At 39.4% G+C, this 15,792-nt stretch overlaps 1 protein-coding gene across 1 annotated transcript in view; it reads right to left on the bottom strand.

Moving 5' to 3' along the window:
* PPFIA3 (PTPRF interacting protein alpha 3) overlaps positions 1 to 15,792 on the bottom strand; it is a 2,479,399-nt gene that overhangs the window by 505,941 nt on the left and 1,957,666 nt on the right. Inside the window, exons 12-13 of the mRNA XM_044083361.1 lie at positions 7,638 to 7,700; positions 5,796 to 5,875 (exon numbers count right to left, since the gene is read on the bottom strand). Of these exons, the coding sequence (XP_043939296.1) occupies positions 5,796 to 5,875; positions 7,638 to 7,700 (143 nt within the window). The remainder of the gene's footprint in view (positions 1 to 5,795; positions 5,876 to 7,637; positions 7,701 to 15,792) is intronic.

The raw sequence follows: 15,792 nt of genomic DNA, 5'->3' as shown, positions 1-15,792 counted from the left end.
TGTGTAAACATGCTAACTAGTGGACATAATAGAAATACCTTTCTGAGAAAGGCACTAGAAGCAGATATATCCCCAATAAAGTCACCTTTAAACACACTGCTCAACAGGCATTTTGAGGCCTGACTGCAAAAACAATGCAATAAGCAAGCCATCTGGATAACATTTGTTTATTTACAAGCTGATCTATCCTTACCAAAGCTAAAGGAGAAAAAAAAACAATGGTGTCATTTTAAACCTGTGCAGACTTTTAAGGCAGAAGCTGACACTGGATTCTGTCAACAGAAATAAAGCATAAACATGAATGGACTGATTTTAGGACATGACTGAGATCACTTTCAGGAGGAAATGTGGATTAGTTCTAAGGGGGTAGCCAGTCTTTATGAGAGAATAACTATGGTTCTCTTTGAATCAAGGCCTAATATACTTGAGGTCCTGTGTGGGTGAATGTAATGGCTACCACATATCAGACTCCTTCAGGAAATATACTCCAGGTCTACATTCAGCTGGTTGGAGCTGCCAGCTGTTAAACCTGCCAATCTTGAAATTCAAGTCCCAGAGAGGACAAGGAATCTTCAGATGCACAGTCCTTAACAAACTGCTCAAAGAGGTGTCTAAGGGAAGGAAGAATCACCTACAGACTGACTAAAGCAGAAGATTGTACATCCCTGTCCAGATGAAGAATGTATTATACTCAGCAGAATAGGCCTGTTGAGTGGAAAGCTTTCTGGCAGCTTTAGTGACCTATATGTCTTCCCACAAAAGTGACCTAGACTGAATGTGACTCCATCTGTTGTCCCAACAATGGGGACTTTTTTGGATTACACTATGATGAATTCCCACTTTGTCAAGAAACTAAAAGCTTAAAGCCACAAGCATCTGAGCCATTAAGGAGGTAATGAAGATGAGTTTTAGACATATATAACTTTGCAGAGGATATCTGCATTTATATGAGGTACACTGGACTATGTTGTGCGACTGAAGATAGGAAGTCTCTACTGCTAAGTTGCACATTTTAGTCTTCAACTTAAAGAACTGAGAACTTTTTTTGCCTCCACAGTGTACATACTGATCTATGAGGTTCCCCAATTCTGGAATATCCTAAATTAGAGGAATAAAGCCCTGACTACAACACAGGTAACAAAAGTTGATTAGTGTCTGGGGCACCTGTTGAGGCTGGCAGGGTAAAGGACAGAAAAGACAAAGTTTAGCCTATTCACTTCTTTTTATAGGACAGTGTGTATCCAAACAGGTTCTCCAAGGCTGAAGCTACAATGAAGATCAGGGACTGCAGTGGGGGAGGGGTGCTCTCTGCAAGGGAAGCAGAGGCACTGATTCTATCATGTAGAGCTGTGATTTGTTATCAGACTGGTCCCACTGCATGCCTAACCCTTGGATGCTACAAACATGAGTGGGGAGGATGGTAGGACTTTTCTACTCTGTATATAACAGCTTCCACTATCAATTCACTAAATTATCAACCCATAAAAAAGTTGCCTGCAGTAAAAAAACATATATATATATATATATATATATATATATATATATATATATATCACCATCAAGTAGGTCTTCATTATCCTCAGACTCCAGGATAAAAGCTGTGGTTGAGGGAGACTGCATTACATTCATCTCCTCTAACATGAGATAGGCTGTTAGGATGATGCTCCATCTACTCATAAATGTAAACAGCCCTGTTCTTCATATACCAAAACATGACCTGGTTTCAAGAATGAAGTATGAAGACATAGATATTAACTGCCTTTCCATAGCCCAAAGGGTGAATACTGTAAGCCTAGAACTCAAGTAGGTTTATGTGAAGCTCCTTTTCTGTTTGACTCTACTTGCCCTGCACCAGAGAGAACCACAGGAAGGCCCTGACTCAACCAATATTACAATCAGCAATAAGATCAGCTTGAGGAAGAGAAAACTATGAGATAAGTGAAAGAAATCCAGCATTTTAAAACTGATAATAAAGGTCTGACAATGAAAGATGATCTGGAAACTTCGGTGAGATTACAGTCACTGACATCTCACTGTCCACTAAAGTGTTCTTTTGTGCAAGCAGGTGAGTACATCAATAAAAATGATTGGTGCCATATACTCCAAAATGTGCAGAAAGGTTTGAACCCTGATCCACATCTATTTCATCTATTTCTTCACATGATGACCTGGGCCTGTCTGTTGGCTTGAATGTCATATGGTAAAAAAGTAACCAGCTTTGCCTCAATGGAATCCACTGTGATGAAACCAAACAGAACCTTTCTCACTTTATGATGAGTAACTTTACAACCTCCAACTACAGAAAGTTCAGAGAAAGGAACAGTAAAAGGAAATAACTTGTTGAGGCCACCAAGAGCTATAGAATATAATGAGTGGGCCTTTTGGCTTAACTTCTAGAGCTTCTGAATGTCCCCAGAGCACAACGGAACACCATCCCCCACCCAGAATACTAGTATGACCCAACAGTTACATAACAGTGTAGTCGGCCATTTTCTATTTTTTTTTTTTTTTTGTAGAAGAAATGTTACCACTAAGTGTACTCAGTACACAGGTATGTGATGCTCCTGGATCTTTGTTTGAAAAAAAAAAGTTCTGAATTCAGCTAGTAGATCTTCCTGGCTAAAGTAATGGCCACCATAAAAGGGTTTCTGAGATAAGAATATGAGGGCCAGAGATACACTGGGTTTGAAAGGTTCTGAGATGAGAATATGAGGGCCAGAGATACACTGGGTTTGAAAGGATCTAAAATTAGGTCTTCTGTCACAAAATTAATGTCTTTTGGATGTGTCATAGGCTTTATTTGTGACATGAAGTACAACACCTCTTTCAAGAACTCTGCTGATGTGGAGTTGGTAAACAAAGTCAGGAGAACTGGTTAACACAGCCTTTAGATAGTCTACTGTGAAGCAGCTTTGTTACATGTTTTAAGACTGTTGGTTCCGTGGTCTGTGTTGATGAGACACTCTTGACACTACGTAAAAAGGAGAACCGTTTCCATTTGACTAGACACGATTTTCTGGTTCTGGCTGGTTGATCTCTTACATGACATGAAATATCCCCTCACAGAACAGGTCCCATAAAGCATCAGGCTGACAGTACTCATGCTGCCAGTCCAAGGCTCTAAGTCTGAGTGTACTAATCATCCATTCTCGTCTACCGAAGTGTGTAAAATTCTAAAAGCTGAACTGGCCTCTCTACTTAAATGAAGCAGCTCAGAGAACAATGACTTATTTGGGCCATTGAGGAGCCATCAATACCAGTGTTTTTTTTTTTTTTTTTTCCCTTTTTGTCTCATGCATACCCTTGAGGATAAGGAAAATGGGCAGGAAAGGATATAGGAGAGTACCTGTCCAAGGAATGGAGAACATGTTCACTGCCCAGTTTCCCATGCATGGGAATTTGTAGAGTACTTCTTTAAATGATAAATCTCCGGAGATGCACAAAAATCTCTTTTTGGGGTGCCCCTCTGTATTTTAGTATTTCTTTAACTGTTAATTCTCCTGGTATGCGAAAAGATCCATCACTGGGATGTCCAACTTTTGTTTTAGGTTTTGTAAAAACTATGCATCTAACTTCTGTCTCCAAAGGTTAGAAGAAAATCTGCTCAGCTTGTCCACCACGATTAACATTTTAAAGGATTTATGGGACCAAACAGGCAAAGGCATAGCTAGACGGCTATGTCCATTCCCACTTGTTTGTGTGCCATCTGACTAAGATACTGTCTTTAACTATTATTAGTGTGTCTGGGGATCAAACTATTTTGAGTAATTGTAACAAGAGTACTGACTTTTACCATGGAGATGAACCACATGGAAACACTACAATCTGCCATGCACTACACTTCTTCTTCTTCTAGATACTGTCTTTAACTAATATTAATGTGTCTGGGGATCAAACTATTTTGAGTAATTGTAACAAGAGTACTGACTTTTACCATGGAGATGTACCACATAGAAACACTACACTCTGCCATGCCCTACACTGATGATACTTAAAGAGTCATGTATATAGAATGTGTTGAAGTATCACAGTCTTGCATTGTGTTAGCTACAGATATGTAACTCCATGGACTATAAGTGATTTCCAAGGCAAGACTAAATGGAAAAGGTAAGTTTGTTTCTTTAAAGACTTTTACCTTTTCTCCAATTGTTTGTGCCCTGGAGGTACTATATTTGGATATTAGGAGTGTGGAGGGCAGAGGCCTTCACATTGGAGAAGGTGCAGGGGCTATGGCTTTTTTTGCAAAAAGTTAATATAAGAAGTTGTGTGCCATTTCTTTAAATAACATTTTAATTTTATAAAATGTTGTATTTTGATCCCTATGTGTGTGCGTGCACGCTCGTGTGTGTGTATACATACACACACACACACACACACACATATATATATATATATATATATATATATATATTTTTTTTTATAACAATGATTTCATTTTTGAAATAGTAGGGCCTGATATCTTATTATGAATCCATTTCACAACTTGCACTTGCAGATGAGCAGTATGAGCCCCAAAAGGCAGATCTGAGTCACCTGTTGACTGTACCTGCATACTCTCTAGCCCCACCAGATAATTCATTCTCAACAGAATGTTTTCAGCGGTAATATTTGGTCTAAGGGGTTTCTGTGGCTACTTGTGCTGTTCACATACGCTTTTGATACACTGTGTTATATTTCTACTGTGAAACCTTGATGAGGGTACTGTTAGAGGCACACATGTAATCTAGACCTTTTAATAATGCCTGGGCTACCATGCATACCTTGTAAGGAAAATGGAGACAAAAAAATCTAAATGAAGGGGCTCTTTCCTGACTAAGAAAGTTTGTTTAAATTTGTGACCAACATGGCTCCCAGGAAAATCTATGAGGTTCCCAGTATCAGACTTGATTGTGGCAGGATCAGTAAGAACACTAGGATGGTCATGTAAAGCATGGCAAATGGTACAGCTTTTTGTATTGCCTCTGCCATTTATGTTTGAATCAAGCAGTAATCCAAACTGTGTTAAGTATGAATTCCTCTAGTCATAGGAGCTACAGCCAAGCATTTGGTAAGTCGTCAGGGTGCACTGAAAACACCAAATGGTAAAGGGAAGTCCTTCTGGCTTGCCGTGAACTGCAAAACCTACTCATGCCTCTTGTGAATGGGAATATGTATACAGCCATATTTTAATTCCTGGGTGACCAACAGTGCATTTGGTAAAAGGAGAGGACGATGTGCCTGTAAGGTAAGTATATTTCAGTCTGGATAGGCTAAGGACGGGCTTCTGGGGATCACTTTTTGTGAGGAGGGGGAAGTTGGTGGTAGGAAAGTGAATGATAAGAAGGAGGGTAAGACAAAAGAGACAAGTGGAAATATAGTCTGTGAACTCACAGATGATTGCATTAAGAAGGGTTTGAGGGAGTTGATGCACCTTCTGGAGTGTTGAGGTTCAGCTCCCCCAATATACACAAAAAAATGATTCCTATTTTGCTTCTAGTGTGTTTTTTTTTTTTTTTTTTTTAACAGTCACGTGAAGCTGGCTACATCAAGAAAAACAGCCAAGAACTGGTAGAGGAGAAGTTAACAGCTACTTCAGTACACCATTTACAAAGTCGCATAACTTAACAATCCACATTCAATCATGCCAACCAGCAAAAGGTAAGCAGTCTAGGAGTAGTACTCAGTGGGAAACCCTGCATGGAAGTGGAGGACAAGATATGATAATACAATAATTCACTGCTGAAAGTCTTAATACTGAAGTTCTTTGGTCGCTTATGTTTTATGTGCATTTCAAGAACTCAAAGTACATTACTTACCGGGAATAACTGGAAACAGGACGCCCCCTCAACTGATCCAGCTCCAACTGCAGCCTTTCAATCTCTGCCATTAGCTGTTCCTAGAAGCATAGTATGGAAAAATGTCAGCTTCTGACCACAGAAAAACTAAGAAAATAAGTACCAACAATGCCACAGCAAAACTAAACATAGTTAGGCTTTATTTATTTAAATTTAAAAATTCTCATACCCTCTAAATTATTTTTTTTTAAATACAGTATCTCAGTCTAGTGTCAGCCTCCACACATTTCGACAGCACAGTGAAGTATTCCATTAACTTTAATCATCTGAAACCATCGAAGATATCTTGAATATTTCATCTTAGATTACAGTTTAGCACAATAATAATTTATCCCACTTATGCCCATGAAATCATTCCCTATTACCAAATGTCCTGAAAGTAATGCACACAGACACACAGCCACACACACAATTAAATAAAATAATAAGGTAATAAGAACAATGTGTGCATGTTTATAAAGGCCATTATTACTTTTTCATCTGGGACTGGAAACTTGCTCAAACCATGTTGGGTTGTACCCTACTAAACAAATAAAAATAAACTCCAGGCCCTCGTCACTTCTCAAAAAATGAAAATCTGAACATTGGCACATGCTTTGGGGAAAAAATGACCATTTCCCAGCAATAAATGTTCCTGTTCTTGTATCCACCGACAACCTCCCTTGACAATTAATGTCCTAATATTTCTCTCATCATTACTAAAAATGTTCTTATTGTCTGTTTTGCAATGACTCCATCCTGGATATTCAGTCCCCATGTATTTGTATTCATAAATGAATACTGTACCAATTTCTTCATATTTTCTCTGAGACATAACACTAACACATTTCTGAACTAGCATTCACAATTTGCTGATGGGATATTTTCGTACACTAGTCCAGTTAAGCCCCACCACTGATAGCACAGTACTACAGATACAAAAAGGTACTATGTTCATCACTCTATACCTACACCCTTTGGAAATATTCCCTGATATTCTTTTGTATACGTATGGTGCTCAGTGTGTTTAACATCACAACTCCTGTTAATGAATCCCAGTGCCTAATGCTTCTGCAACTAAATTCAAGCCAAAGCTGTACCAGATCCATTACTTTTTCAGTTTGATTCCACTTCCTGAGCCTTGACACTCTCACATCTGTTGTCGTACTTCATTATTCTGAAATCCGGGTCCCCACTTTCCATACAGTCTTCCAGCATTATGCAAACTGTATCATGTAGTTCTTTCCCTTACAGACCCCCTGATTCCTTTTTTTTTCCTTTACAGTGCTAAAGGAGTACCACCCAAAGCACAGAAGTGTGTTTTGTGCTATTTAGTTTTTTTTTTTTTTTTATCCCATGTAATGTATCATTCTGTTCCCACTATCCAGCAGTCCTGGAACATCAGCAGCTTCAGTGAGGCAGCAGCTAGACCCCAAACATATGTAGATTAAGCACGTTGTTTACGGCATACAGAGAAACCTTTTTTTAAACAATGCTCTTTCTCGGTCACCTAGAACACCAGGTGGCAAGATGAATGAATGGACTTGTAGGATACAGAAGTAAAAAAGTTGCATAATCAAACTCATAGAAAACTATGTCTCCTTCTCTTAATTTTCTCTGTCATAACCCTTTCCATTTATAGAGACATTTCAGTCCTCCAACCCCTCTTTTAAGAAGTTTCTCAAAACTGAATAGTGAAAACATGCACTCCTAGAATCTATATTCAACACTGTGACTCAAAGTCACGCTGATATTTAACCAAGCTTCTGTACACCGTGTTTACTTTCCTTAGCCCACCCTTTTCATACCAATGACATTACAAACCTTGTTCAGCAAGAGATCATCCTGGATTTTTTTCATGTTAGCTATTTCCTCAGACAGAGCATTCTTAAGGCAGCATGAAAATAAAAAAGCAGAGAAAGACAACGTAGTTAAGAAGTTGGATACTTTCCAGAACTGAGGCATAGAAGAAACAGAAATCTCAGTATATAGTAGGCAGAGTACAACAAAGATATTACCCTACATACATAAACACATGCTATGCAGTACTACTACAGCCAGATTACTTCGCAAACTAAAAGACCTAAGACTAATGCAGTAGTTCTTGTTGTAATACAATAACAAACATCTTCCATCATCATAAGATATAAAGAAGCCTGACAATTTGGTTGGTAAGGGATTAATTTCAGGTGCATCCACCATTAATGCACCTGGCTACGAGGGCCAGTTATTAAAAGAAATTTTAATGCGACTAAAAGAATGCATGTGTAGGGTGATTTTTGAAGTCCATGCCTCAGTTATCACTGATGCATTTGGGAAACCATGCGACTCCTGGGAAAGGATCAAGAGAATATTCAACAACCAATGAAATGAATAGTTCATTCTACTGGCTGAAAGGAAAGCTGTAATTCTGCCCCCATTTGGGAACTAAGACATACTCTGCTTAATGGGAAAAGGTGGATGAGATGTCAGCATGTTCAGAACAGAGTGACACTAGAAGTAGAAGGCAGAACCTCTCTAATACTGGCTACTAAATCAAATCTTTTGATCTCTTAATACAAGAAATCTGGATAAAGTCTAAAATAATGGAGGGACAAAGGTCCAAAAATAGGGGGGGCAGATTTTAATTATTATTCGTATAAATGTAAAAGTGGCTAGAATAACAAGACTCGTCAACATATATATTTTTGAAGGATATGGTCTGAAACTCAAATGTATATCATTATTTACTGACTTCAATCCTTATTGATCTGACAAAAAAAAAAAAATTATGAAGAACAGACCAAAAATATGAGGCAAAAATGTGGACAGTTGAGAGGTATGCCAGTAATCGCAGGGTTACTATAGCCTACCTGTAAGACTCACTTTAGTGGTATTTCACGTGATTTTCCACAGCAAGGTTGCCAAGCAGGCTCAGTTACAAGGAGCTGTCTCGGGGAGGGCAGAGGTGGAAAACTCAAACTATTTATGTTACACTTTTTTCACAAGTTATTAATGACTATGGTCTGCAGAGACAATAAAAATATGAGAAAACAGCGATTACTGTGTCAGACAAAATCTATCACTATGTCCAAAATGTCCTGAATCAATTAGCTTCTGGGAAAGGTTTTGGAGTTAAGGTGCAAGGACAATACAAGCAGAAAGATGAGGTACTACTTTTACTGTGGCATTTAACTTGGTAAGCAGCAGCCTGTAAGGAATATACAAACACTCTTATTGGAAGATGGAGGTATGCATATCCATACAATTGTAACGGGATCAGTTTGGCAGACATTGCATTGTGCTTTCCAGCCAACAGGAGGTGGGGGAGGGATGGGAGTGTTAACAGCAAACAAAAAAAATCTCCTAAGCCTTGCTAGATGATGGCCACAATACTCAGCTTTCATGTTCCTTTCCCAGTGCCCTACAACAGGTGGTTGTGGGAGGCATGGATGGACCTGTAGGATACAGAGGCTTAAAGACAATAGGAGTGGGGGTTGGAGAGACTGAGTCAAACTATTATGGAAAAAAATGGAAAAACCACAGCAAACAGAACATTACAAGGGTCTGATATTTTTAGGCCTAAGCTACAAAAAGTCAAACTCAAAAGGGATGCAAGTAGTGGTAATAAAAATCCAAAAAGTTGCATGTGCTTAGGTTTACAGAATAATGCATAATCTGGTAATTATACATATTCACATTTCAGCATGCAGTGTTGAAGAACAAGGTGTGAAAATGGTATTAAAAGGAAAAAGATGAAGGCTCGGAAAACACATAAGGTGATTACATTTGGAATGACTAAGGAAAAGGTGGTACACACAAATGAATCTGGTAAACACTTTGTGATGGTCTCTGGAAATTCCATCTAAAACAGTATTCACTGCTGCTGCTACAACTTTGGATAAATGCAGTTTTACAGATGTTATTGTTATAATAATCATCTCTTCAACATGTATGTTAACAGGCATCAGCAAGTTATACAAAAACTGCTAAAGGGTAAAGAAAAGTGAAAACATGTTAAGTTTAAATGTAGCATCAATATAAACTTAAGTCTTCCCTGCACGTATTCCTCTTGTAAGAGAATTCTGCTTCCTGCAGCAGCATTACATTTGGCACTTGGTCCAAGATTTATATTATGTAACAAGGAATATTTATTCATTTTGCTCTTTCATCTTATTTTCCACACCATCTGTTTGTGACAAAAGTATTACCTTTTTCTGCATATCTGAGATAGGTTTGCTGTGAAATCTCACTTAAAAAAAAATTCAGGATTCATCTGCATAAAACAGGTATTTCAGTTCTATAAAAATTATCACTCTTCTTATATACAAGTTCATACACATGAAAGACTAATGTGTAACACCAAACAATGCATCCTAAATCTGAGTGACTGGTAGTTGCCACAGACTCCAAGAATGTTGACACAGTACAAAAGCAAAAATGGACTGGATTCCTCAAAATGAACAAAGGAGAAAAATGATGATACTTTTTAAAATAGGAGGCTAAGATGTTTCTGACTATTATGACACTGAATGAGTCAACTAATTGCATCTAAAGATGCAAAGTATCATGGGTGTTACTTGTAAGGATCGTGCACCAAACAGTATGGCGGGTACACAGTAGAATGTCATACCAAAGCTCTACCCAATTCACAAAAAGTGCAACACAGTGGGGTAAGCACAGTGTTGTGCAAAATATTTTTGCTTATTATGTAAAATGTCTCATTTGATGAGGACAAACAGTAAAATAAAACAGATGGACTTATAATCCATATTTTGTCAATACCAAAATATAACGTTCTCGTCATGGAGAGATGCACATCACTGACAGGGTGTGGGGTAACAACTCGTCAAAACAGCCATTTGTGGGGGGGGGGGGTGCTCTACCAGGAGACAGGGTAGGCAACTCCACAGGACCAGCAAGCTCACCCATTCCCTACCACCCAACTCTTGCCACAGAGCAAATGAGTTAATTGGAATTCCCAGGCAGAAAGGAACAGGCTGTATGGCTCTTGTGTAACCCAGGGATGCCCGTCTCCCTCTGCTGTGGAATGATGAATATGCCATTTGGGTGCAGGTAGACAAACCATCTTACTAGGCTGAGGGGTGTTTAAATGTACTACCTTCAAAAATTGCATCACTAAGAAAACAGCTGTTAAAGACGGTTCTAAGGGTAGGCAAGCTAAATGGTTGAAAGTGTAAACTGAGAGATGTATATGAAAAACTGTTTCTAAACACAGCTGCCATATAAAGGAGGATTTGTAAATAAACCTGCCATGTGTTGAATGAGATTTCATCTACACCAATGTGTATACTTAGGTTCTGTTAACAGGTAGGAGTTTCTCAAATTAGTTTGTTTTTAGGCTCCTAAATAATTCTTATAATATCAGGTAAAAAGGATCAAGGTTCTATATTCCAGATTTCAAAGTTTAGCTTTGGACGCATCAGAGTCCTTCACTGATGAGAAAGAAGAATGAAAAAGATGAGAATGATATACAGACTGCCACTGCTCCATTCCTTAAGCATGAAAAAATCAGTCCTGTCTTCTCTACAGGATGCTATCACAATCATGTTGGCCCTGCGATGCGCAGCCTTTCTCAGCACTTTGAGTATCAAAGATAAGGAAGGAAAGGCATACAGACAACTTCTGTTCTACAGAAAATAAGTGTTCAATGCTGTTCTACAGAAAATAAGTGTTCAATGCTGTTCTACAGAAAATAAGTGTTCAATGCTAGTGCTGTTTTGAAGGGGTAAAAACAGAAGTGTGGAATTTGTTTGGTCTGTAAAGAGGTAAGTAGATGCATCTCCTGGTTGCCCCAGTATAAGGTTTCTGGATTCAACTTCCACTCATGGATACTGGGTGCAGGTTCACTTAGGTAATCCACCAGACCATTTTGCACCAAACAAATGCGGTAGACAGGAAGATGGATGTTCTGTTTTGATTTCAGATCACACAGCATCACAGCTAAGCTGCACAGGGGATACAAATGCATGCTCCATTTGTTGGTGTAGCACACAACAGTGGCACGGTCTATGGCTACACTAAGAAGATTAGAATCAATGCCTAGCATCTCTTTTAAAATGACATGCTAGGCATTGCCCTTGTTGTTTCAGGTACCTTGGACATGCAGGGGAACTGTGCATTATCTCCGAGTCATGTTGGTGGTGTGCAAGATGAGGGTCTGATCCCCCCCCCAAATTCTATACATGATATACTTGGGTTGGTTCTCATTTGAGCCACTCGCTCTCTGAATATCCCAATGGATGGGGGAGAATAGTAGAATTATTCTCTTCAGACAGTGAAGATGTTGGCACCAGAGGTTCTTCAGGTAGCAACAGAGATGCACTGTGCGCCACCTTGCCAGTTCCTTCAGTGTGGCCCTTGCTATCATGGGTGCTTGTCAGGCAGCCTGGAAAAAGAAAGATTTGAGCACCACAATCTTCTCCTGCAAGGTCATACAGTACGTCTTTGTAGCTAGGATGGTTCCCAAAAAGCACTTAATTTAAAAGGTAAGAGGCTGGACTTCTGATACTTTAGGGACATCCCTAAGGTGTGTGTGAGCAATATACAGTGCAGTTAATTCCTTGGGGAACTCTTCATGAGATTATGCTACAGTTAGGCAATAGTGCAGGTAAAGGAAGATAATAACTTGCACTCTGAATTGGGCAAAAACTATATCTTAGCATTTTCTGAATACTTTAGGAGCAATGAATATCCCAAAAGGCAAGGAGATGAACTAAAAATGTTTTATTCATGTCAAAAAACAAAAATAATTTTTCTGGCGAAGATGAAGATATGTAGGTAAACATCTTCCATATCCAATGTGGCCATGAAGGTATGTGGTAAGAGAAGAGGAAGGGAGGTCTTTAGGATAAGCAATCATATATGTTTTTTTTTTCATCATGTATGTATTTGCCATCATGTTTAGCCTGAACAGGTGTAAAATGGCTCTCCACAGTCCACCTTTTCTAGGAATCAGCAACAGCCTGAATTAAATCTTTTTTCCTTGCTCTGAAAGGGGGCCTTGTCTTATTGCTACTGAGACAAGCATCTCCTTTAAGAAGCGTCCTGCCAGAGCTCTGGTCTGGTGGGATAGTGAACATTTCTTGAAGGATTGAATGGACCTAAACTTCATTTGGTAAGTTATTATTATGAATTTCTTCACTCATCTGTCTGCTAATAGCATAAAATACTGGGATGTGAAAAAGGATATGCTTCCTGAAGTGGAGGTGGTGGAGGCAGGAAGGAAGAGGAAGATGGGAAATGGGGTAGGAACTACGGGACACTTTCTTGGCTGGGCAAGAATTGTTGCTCCTGTCTAGTTGCCTGTCTCTACCACCTCTACAATGTCCTTCTCAACGGCCTTCTTTTTCCTTTTACTTGAGCTGTCCAGTGTTGAGACAATGATGGATGGGGGAGAATAGTAGAATTATTCTCTTCAGACAGTGAAGATGTTGGCACCAGAGGTTCTTCAGGTAGCAACAGAGATGCACTGTGTGCCACCTTGCCAGTTCCTTCAGTGTGGCCCTTGCTATCATGGGTGCTTGTCAGGCAGCCTGGAAAAAGAAAGATTTGAGCACCACAATCTTCTCCTGCAAGGTCATACAGTACGTCTTTGTAGCTAGGATGGTTCCCAAAAAGCACTTAATTTAAAAGGTAAGAGGCTGGACTTCTGATACTTTAGGGACATCCCTAAGGTGTGTGTGAGCAATATACAGTGCAGTTAATTCCTTGGGGAACTCTTCATGAGATTATGCTACAGTTAGGCAATAGTGCAGGTAAAGGAAGATAATAACTTGCACTCTGAATTGGGCAAAAACTATATCTTAGCATTTTCTGAATACTTTAGGAGCAATGAATATCCCAAAAGGCAAGGAGATGAACTAAAAATGTTTTATTCATGTCAAAAAACAAAAATAATTTTTCTGGCGAAGATGAAGATATGTAGGTAAACATCTTCCATATCCAATGTGGCCATGAAGGTACGTGGCAAGAGAAGAGGAAGGGAGTTCTTTAGGATAAGCATCATATATGTTTTTTTTCCATCATGTATGTATTTGCCATCATGTTTAGCCTGAACAGGTGTAAAATGGCTCTCCACAGTCCACCTTTTCTAGGAATCAGCAACAGCCTGAATTAAATCTTTTTTCCTTGCTCTGAAAGGGGGCCTTGTCTTATTGCTACTGAGACAAGCATCTCCTTTAAGATGCGTCCTGCCAGAGCTCTGGTCTGGTGGGATAGTGAACATTTCTTGAAGGATTGAATGGACCTAAACTTCATTTGGTAAGTTATTATTATGAATTTCTTCACTCATCTGTCTGCTAATAGCATAAAATACTGGGATGTGAAAAAGGATATGCTTCCTGAAGTGGAGGTGGTGGAGGCAGGAAGGAAGAGGAAGATGGGAAATGGGGTAGGAACTACGGGACACTTTCTTGGCTGGGCAAGAATTGTTGCTCCTGTCTAGTTGCCTGTCTCTACCACCTCTACAATGTCCTTCTCAACGGCCTTCTTTTTCCTTTTACTTGAGCTGTCCAGTGTTGAGACAATGATGGATGGGGGAGAATAGTAGAATTATTCTCTTCAGACAGTGAAGATGTTGGCACCAGAGGTTCTTCAGGTAGCAACAGAGATGCACTGTGTGCCACCTTGCCAGTTCCTTCAGTGTGGCCCTTGCTATCATGGGTGCTTGTCAGGCAGCCTGGAAAAAGAAAGATTTGAGCACCACAATCTTCTCCTGCAAGGTCATACAGTACGGCTTTGTAGCTAGGATGGTTCCCAAAAAGCACTTAATTTAAAAGGTAAGAGGCTGGACTTCTGATACTTTAGGGACATCCCTAAGGTGTGTGTGAGCAATATACAGTGCAGTTAATTCCTTGGGGAACTCTTCATGAGATTATGCTACAGTTAGGCAATAGTGCAGGTAAAGGAAGATAATAACTTGCACTCTGAATTGGGCAAAAACTATATCTTAGCATTTTCTGAATACTTTAGGAGCAATGAATATCCCAAAAGGCAAGGAGATGAACTAAAAATGTTTTATTCATGTCAAAAAACAAAAATAATTTTTCTGGCGAAGATGAAGATATGTAGGTAAACATCTTCCATATCCAATGTGGCCATGAAGGTACGTGGTAAGAGAAGAGGAAGGGAGGTCTTTAGGATAAGCAATCATATATGTTTTTTTTTTCATCATGTATGTATTTGCCATCATGTTTAGCCTGAACAGGTGTAAAATGGCTCTCCACAGTCCACCTTTTCTAGGAATCAGCAACAGCCTGAATTAAATCTTTTTTCCTTGCTCTGAAAGGGGGCCTTGTCTTATTGCTACTGAGACAAGCATCTCCTTTAAGATGCGTCCTGCCAGAGCTCTGGTCTGGTGGGATAGTGAACATTCCTTGAAGGATTGAATGGACCTAAACTTCATTTGGTAAGTTATTATTATGAATTTCTTCACTCATCTGTCTGATAATAGCATAAAATACTGGGATGTGAAAAAGGACATGCTTCCTGAAGTGGAGGTGGTGGAGGCAGGAAGGAAGAGGAAGATGGGAAATGGGGTAGGAACTACGGGACACTTTCTTGGCTGGGCAAGAATTGTTGCTCCTGTCTAGTTGCCTGTCTCTACCACCTCTACAATGTCCTTCTCAATGGCCTTCTTTTTCCTTTTACTTGAGCTGTCCAGTGTTGAGACTGCCAATGATAAAAGGGTCAATACCCATTGGAGAAACTTCTATTATAGTTTGTTAATGAATGAAAAAACGTTTTCACTGTTTGAATAGTTTTGCCTTTTTCCTCCAGTTTCTTGTTCATGTGAGGAAGGCCAAAAACTAATTCTTTACCTAAGTGCAGATTTAAGAGCTAACCCTGGACATTAGGTTAGAGGTGAATCCTTAGGCAAAGCATGTCAGCAGGCTGTTCTATGGCAAGAACAACTGTCCCCCCTATTACCTGTAGGCATAGGTGTCCCACAAGGGTCCATACTGGGGCCTTTGCTACT

Source organism: Protopterus annectens, chromosome 9.part0 (assembly GCF_019279795.1).
Source record: "Protopterus annectens isolate FY-2018-M chromosome 9.part0, PAN1.0, whole genome shotgun sequence".
NCBI classification, from domain to species: Eukaryota; Metazoa; Chordata; order Ceratodontiformes; family Protopteridae; genus Protopterus; species Protopterus annectens.
The sequence above is the reverse complement of the archived record's forward strand: the minus strand, read 5'-3'. Positions and strand labels throughout refer to the sequence as shown.